The 7,769-nt window shown below is 33.1% G+C and overlaps 2 protein-coding genes across 2 annotated transcripts; one reads left to right on the top strand and one right to left on the bottom strand.

The window, feature by feature from the left end:
• Window positions 1-3,129: 3,129 nt before the first annotated feature.
• On the bottom strand, window positions 3,130-5,561 carry LOC105623348 (pescadillo homolog). Its single transcript, XM_012204744.1, has 8 exons — window positions 5,530-5,561; window positions 5,167-5,400; window positions 4,603-5,110; window positions 4,371-4,510; window positions 4,026-4,285; window positions 3,758-3,945; window positions 3,475-3,671; window positions 3,130-3,384 (listed from the first exon to the last, which is right to left on the bottom strand). The coding sequence occupies exons 1-8, from the start codon at window positions 5,551-5,553 to the stop codon at window positions 3,130-3,132; spliced, it is 1,806 nt and encodes a 601-aa protein (XP_012060134.1). The 5' UTR covers window positions 5,554-5,561.
• Window positions 5,562-6,200: 639 nt separating this feature from the next.
• On the top strand, window positions 6,201-7,419 carry LOC105623384 (histone-lysine N-methyltransferase SETMAR-like). The gene is made up of 2 exons (XM_012204778.1): window positions 6,201-6,228; window positions 6,449-7,419. Exons 1-2 carry the CDS (start codon window positions 6,201-6,203, stop codon window positions 7,417-7,419), a joined length of 999 nt encoding a protein of 332 aa, XP_012060168.1.
• Window positions 7,420-7,769: the final 350 nt, after the last annotated feature.

Raw genomic sequence — 7,769 nt, forward strand, 5'->3', positions numbered from 1 at the left:
ATATATATTTTTTTTAATTTTATATATATATATACATACTCTTACTACAGAAAACACAAATCCTGCAAATAAAATATTAAAAATAAACTTTTTTAGAAATAAAGAGAAAAGGAAAGAGAATAAGTAAATGTTTAAAACATATATGTACAATAACAACTTCAAGGCAATTTACAATTAGAAACACAACTTTTCCAACTTTTAGCGTAATAAAATAATTTTTGTGGCATGAAATGCCACTTGGGAAAATAGAAACGTAGAATCATAGAAATAGTAAAACTAGATGACAGGAGCAGAATATAACTTCTTACGTAGTGAAGTAAAGCAGATTAAAGGAAATTCGGAAGATGACGCCATCGTTGATAATTAAATTCGATCCTGCCTAATGAAGCAGGATACCCAGCAAATGAGAATGGATTAAAATGGATTGAAATTTTTTTCTATCCGAATGCTCATTTTAAATAATGAATACTTTTTTTGGATTTAATTGGATTCAATTGGATGCAATTGGATTGAAAAACTGCATTTCCTATTCAAAATTTTGAATTGAACAGTATTTACAATGCACAGAAAAAGCTAATATTATTTTTAGATCGAAAGGCACAGAAATATGCTCCATGCAATTCCTACAAACGAATAAAAATAATTGAAAAGCATTCATTTTAACATTCGTGAATCAATATTTCTGAAAATCTGAATCCATTTCAATTCATTTCAATTCTCATTTGCTGAGTATTTATTCTCATGTCAGTTTTGCGCAAAAGGACGATATGGGCGTATCCTGGCATTGCCGCGGCGCCACAATTTGCAGATCCATAATAGACGGTGGAACGTCGTCGAGGTCACTCGACGATAGGGCGTTAGAAAGATTCAAGAAAAAGAGAAAAAGAGAGAGAACAAGAAAACGAGAGAGACGATAGGAATCTCTCCAAAGATCACACGCAGTCACGCAGATTCCTACGGGTAACGTTTTTCAGGATGTGCCGGACGAAGATGGGTTTGGAACAGGAATAGCAAGAATGACGTAAGCGCCCAATGTGCCACGCAGCCAGCGGCCAGCGCAAATACCTACACACGCATATGTTGTGCACGCACACAATCCTGCGCTCGTTCACCCGCGTTAGTTCCTCGTTGTCGTGATGGCCAACATCGGTTGCAGTCACCACTGCAAATAATCACAGAAATCGACTTCGTGACGTTTTCTTTCGAGTTTCCTTCCCGTTCTGAAGAATTTCCATCCAAAGATACCGTCAACATAATTCATTACATTGCGAGAATACACGCAAAATGAATGTAAAGAATTTACCTGTTGGAATTAAAGTAAATTAATCATTTTATACATCGTTCAATTTTTCCTCTCATGTTAAGATGAAGAAGCATGATGTCCTAAAGATTAGATAATGCGAATCGGATCGAATAAAATTTGTCAGCATTTTTTTATACGATCCGAAGAAACTCGTGAATAAATATCATCAAGTGTTGCTTCCAGATTTACATCAAAATTATATTGCAGATTGAAGATTAATAAAGAATGTTGGGAACGAGCTCAAGGAAATTCTAGAAGACTTTGGAAGTGATTGAACGACTGGCAGGCGGCAAGTCACGTAAAGAAGAAACGTGCCTGGCATCCAAACTTGAAGCTTGCGTCGCACGCTGAGTAGTGCGCGGCGAAAATTATAATGACAGTACCTACGTTTAGCAACGATGAATTCAATTCTCACTTTGAGAAGAAAAAATATATTTGGTTAAAAAAAAATGTTCTTACATTTTGCGCTAATGTCGATCATATGCGAAAAATAAGAAAGGAAACGATCGAATGAAAAACATGGCAAAATTCATCGATTTTAGAAATTTTCCTTAATTTTGTGTGAATTATTAATTGTTTGCAATTCATGTTAATTGTTATATATCCACAATTAATTACGATTGTAGAATTAAATCTGAATTATCGAATATATATATATATTGATGATAATTCAATGTTGAATTTACAATGAACCTCGATTTTCAGCGACATTTCAAATATTACACCAGAGAATGTACTCTCGGTTATTAATAAACATAAAAATGGGAATTCGTTATGAAGAAGTATGCAGCTCCAGAAACACGTTTCAGTTGCATCCCACTCACACCGGAGGCTCGATTCAAGGTGATGCGCGGCTGATACGCAGAGTGCGGCCGGATGCACTGGCAATAATGTATCCGCTATCAAATGACTTTGTCCTTCGATACTAGTTCGCTTAGATTCACCTAGCGAAAGTCACGGGGACAGTCGCAGGCGTGATGGTATCGGCAATCTAATAAGAAAAACATGTTTTATTACAAGCAACCTTCTAGTTGCTCTGCAGTTCCTCAAGATCAACGTACGACCTCTACCGCGTTCGTGGGAGATCGACCAGACGCAAAGGAATTTTTATAGAGGTAAGGCGCAAGGAAACTATGGCAAGATGTAATCGCGAAAAAAATAAGTAGTATTAAAAGACAAAAGATTATTATCGAGCTCGAAGTGCAGCATATTTGAAAATTTAAGAATTAATAAAAAACTAGAAAGAAATACAATTTTAATAAATAAATCACTTAAATGTCAGAATTATAATATCAATGATTTCGAATTTTAACGATCTTTACGATCGCACGTACATGGATAAATATCAGTCGCAATCCAATTCATACATGTAGAAAGTTTTGCGTGGGCCAATCTGCGTGGGTGGACTGGCCTTCAAAGTTCCTTCACTGAAAAAGACCAGGATCGTCAAACGCGTAGGCTTCCGGTGGGAGGATTAGATAAAAAGCATCTGCCATTATACATAACTGTATCTATCGATTTGCGAAGAAATTAATCTCATACGAGTGTCTCTACATTCTGTAAACTGTAATTATTCAATATATATTATAGAATATCTAATTATAGAATATCTTATAACTGATTTATATAAAAAAAAATATATGCGTAAAATTATTCATGCAAATGGAAAAGTTTAATGTAATCTTGCAGTTATTACATGAAATAACGGTAGCACATTAACATAAATAAAATATACATTATAACATGTCTTATTCTTATATTCATTATCAAATAGGGGAAATGGGAAGAATGTATTTTATTTTAAATTTAAATAATCTGTTCCTACTTTATTTGTTAGATCTATTTGCTTTTCTTTGCTCTTTTCGCTTCTCTTTCTCTTTAGCATCGTGGATACGTCTCTTCTTTCGCAAGAGCCAAATTTCTTTAGCTCTACCTTCTCGACCTTTCATCATACTCTGGTACAATTTACGGTGTTTCTTTTTAATCATCTTTTCTCTGAGGCGATATTCCTGCTTCTCCAATCGAGCTTTCTCCCATGAATTTTCTTTCAAGATCTCACCAGTCTGTACCTTCATCTTCTTCTGCAAGTTTACAAATATTGATAACAAAAATCAATTTTCTTTAGATTATTTCAAAAGATAATATAAAAAAAAAACTGTAATAACAAAAACCTTTTGTAACTGAACTTGTTTCTTCATTTTCTCTTTTTCTTTTTCTTCATCAATCTGTACATCATTATCATCATTTTCTTCTTCCTCTTCCATTTCCTCGTCGCTTCCTGAACTCAAATCATTTTCAGTTTTCTCTTCTTCATTCTCGTTCTTGTCTTCTTTGTTTTCTTCTTCTTCTTCTTCTGAATCTGCTTCCACTACTCGAGATCAAATATAAAGAAATAAATATAGAGAATTTTATGTGTAATAATTTCAATACACTCATCCAAAATCAAAATCATACAATTGTTTAATTTATAATCGGGATCCATGAGAGCACGCTCTTCTGGAGGAATGTATGTTTGATCTTGTCGACCCTCTGTAAATGGTGAGAGATGAGGAGGAAGTACAGCACCCATTAAATATTTTTCTATAGGCAATAATTCTTTCGCGTTCACACTGTCAAAAACCCACTGTGGCTGTACGTAATATCTGTAAATAAAAATTATGTTAATAATTCAGAAATGTTATATACACGAAAGTAATAAATTAATATAAAACAGATGTAGTACCTCGATATGTATTGTTTAATCATGCTTGGTCTATCTACAATCTGATGAGTTATTGTTTCGTCATTCTCATCAAAAGTAGCTCCGACAAACAGTAATTTATCCCAAGATACTTCTCCACCAAAGCAACGTAAAATAAATACTAAAGGCTCTCTAGGAACCTCTCTATTAATAAAAATTTTTATGCCTTTAAATAAATTTTTCAAGTTCTTTATTTTTTCAGCTTCTGCCTTAGCAGCTTCTATCTTGGCAGCATCTGTCTCCTAAAAAACGTAATCAATAATGTATTTAGATTTTATATGTATAAAATCACTGAATATAAAATTAATTAAAACATTTTAAACTTACATTTGAAAATTGATCTATTTCAATATTGTCATCCTCAATTGTTGGAACTGAAGAATCCAAATTGACCAATGAAACATTTAATGCACTTATTCTTTCTGAGACATATGTTTCTTCATCAACTAACGCTTTTTCAATATTCTCTGTATAATAAAATATTTAATTTTATATTTGAATTAAGTTTCATACTTCAAATAATAATATATCAATAATTTATATTAATGATCTTACTCACCAGAATTTATCAATTTGGGAGGATAATGTAAATTCAACGTATGATACAATCTGTAATTCACAAAACCAAGCATCACAATGTAAAATTCTACAAATATAGACATGACCTTAAAATCAACCTCATTTTTTGCTTGAGGTTCGAAACAAAAGTGATGTGGCACTATCCATGTTATCATTTGTCCTTTTATCTCTGCCTGATAATAATATCCTTTAATGGATACAAATATTTTTCGCAGTGCTTTAGCAGCGATGACAGCATGAAGAAATTCAATTGTTAATCTCCTACACAATAATGACTGATCTCTCGGTATATGAGGTAATGATGGAAATGTACTGAATAAAAAGCAGAGAGTCAGACAATCATCTAAATCACGCAATGCATCTATGAATGTTGGATAACGCTCCTTGACTATATGATCTATCTTTAACGTAGGATGGTTACTCAAATATATCTTTACTTTGGCAAAATCTTTCATTGCCTTTGCTTGTCCAATTTTTTTATTAAAAATCTAAAAATATATACTTATAAAGCATAATATAAACATTTGATTCCAATTTGTTATACCTTATATTCTCTTAATTTCCATATAATCGGTTCGTGCATCAAAAACTGAATATCCTTCTTGTGATATAAAGTTTTAATGCCGGGTTCACCTTTTTGTGCTCTTTTACGGTTGCGTGGCTCCCTTGGATATATGCCTTTCAATATACATAATTTACGAAAATCATTCAGTGTTAATTGTAATTTTCTAAGAGCAGCTCTCCTCGTCATAAATTGCGCTCCCTCACCACTCTGATACTGTAAATTTAAAACATATCGATTTAATTTTTAAGAATGTCGTTCCATTAAATTTTCGTAAAAATTTTAGCATAACCTTGTCTACTCATAATAAAATATATTATATGAAATATTTAAAAATCCACTTACCTTTTTTTTACCTATTACAACCATCGTGATGTGTTTTGTATTTAATATCTAAATATTAAAAAAAAAAAATACGTGCCGATACGAGCAAAATTTACAAAAAATTAACACACACCACGTGCAAAATACTCCTAAAGAATATGAGAAGCAGTGTTGCCAAGGGATTTTTAAAAATTGTCCCAAAGGTACCATTAAAAAAAATCCCTATTAGTTATAGCGAATTCAATTCGATTGAATGTAGCATCCTAAGGCGCTGATTAAACCGCAGTACACAAATGTAAAGAATATGTTTATAAGTAAACATAGAAACTGATTAAATCATGAAATAATACACTTTATTATGCTGTTAAATAAAACATGTACTTTACAATTCGATATGTTTACATTTAACTTTTACCAGAGAGAAGCCTAAGAGCGGTCATGCCCAGGCTTTAACTGTACTTTATTTTGAAGCGCCTCTATGTCCACAAAATGTTTAACTACGTAGTCCATGATCCGATCAATAATGATTTTTTGGTTGTATTCTTCGCTATATTCACAAATTTCGATCCGTTAGATAGACAAAGACGAATAATCAATCTGTTGACGCTTGTAATAAGTTTTGTTACAAGACAAATACATTATTACATCCATTTTCTGACACTGTCAATAAAATTGTATCGTCGAAAGTGTTCATGTCTGTACTATTGGGTTACCCGGAAAGTTCGTGCCGATTTTTGATAGGTGGCATAAGGACAGGTCTGAATATTAGAATGATTGAAAACAAATGACATGCGTACATATCATAAAAGATGATACTTCAGGCATGCTTGGAAAAAAGTTTGATTGCGATACGTTAATTTTTGTCAGTTTTATACGCTTTTGAATATGGAAGAAAACAAAGTGCATTTTAGGCATTTAATGCTTTTCTTTTACCGAGAAGGTAAAAAAGCCACACAAGCGGCAAATAAGATATGCGCTGTTTATGGCGATGGTGCTATAGCTGAAAGAACTGTACGGAAGTGGTTTGCTAGATTTAAAGCTGGTGATTTCAACCTTGAAGATCAAGAACGCCCGGGTAGGCCCTCCATCACAGATGAAGATCAGATTAAAACACTGATCGAGAATAACCCACGCTATACGACACGTAAATTAGCAGAAATGTTGAATATGTCAAAATCCACCATCCACAAGCATTTTGTGAAGCTTGGCTACATAAACCGTTTTGATGTATTAGTTCCCCACGATTTAACGGAGAAAAATCTGATGGATCGCATTTCCATTTGCGACTCGCTCTATAAGCGCAACGAGAAGACACCATTTTTGAAGCAAGTAGTGACGGGGAATGAAAAATGGATCATTTACAATAATGTTGAGCGGAAAAGATCTTGGGGAAAGCGGAATGAACCACTTTTAACCACCCCAAAAACCGATCTTCATCCAAAGAAGGTCATGCTCTGTGTCTGGTGGGATTGGAAAGGGATCTTGTATTATGAACTTTTACCAAACAACGAGATGATAAATTCAGAGAAGTATTGTTCCCAATTAGACGAATTGAAGACAGCAATTGAACAAAAACGTCCAGAAATAGCGAATCAGAAGGGTGTTGTGTTTCATCAGGACAATGCGCGGCCTCATGTGTCTTTGATAACTCGACAAAAGTTGTTGGAGCTCGGTTGGGATGTTCTACCCCATCCACCATATTCACCAGATCTCGCGCCCTCTGATTTTCACCTATTTCGATCATTACAAAATTCCCTTAATGGAAAAAGCTTCAACTCTTTGATCGAGATAAAAAATCACTTAGAAAAGTTTTTCGCTGAAAAACCTGAGAGATTCTGGAAGGACGGAATTTTCAAATTGCCTGAAAGATGGAGAAAGGTTGTAGAACAGAAAGGCACCTATATAATTTAATAAATGTATACTAAAATTTAAATTTGCGTTTCAATTTTCCTTCAAAATTGGCACAAACTTTCCAGACAACCCAATACATCCACAGGCTAGAAGCGTATTGTTATCCCTCCACATAACAATTTTTTCCCTCACTCTATATATATATATAACTAGTAGCTCTTAAATTAAATCGTCATTTCACCAATATAATTTCTTATAATATATATATATATATATATATATATATATATATATATATATATATATATATATATATATATATATATATATATATACTATTATATACTACTAACTAACTAAAACGTAAAACGTAACGTTACGTAAACCGAATAACGTTAACGTTAAACGTT

This window comes from Atta cephalotes, assembly GCF_000143395.1.
Source record: "Atta cephalotes unplaced genomic scaffold scaffold00056, whole genome shotgun sequence".
In the NCBI taxonomy this organism is placed as follows: Eukaryota; Metazoa; Arthropoda; class Insecta; order Hymenoptera; family Formicidae; genus Atta; species Atta cephalotes.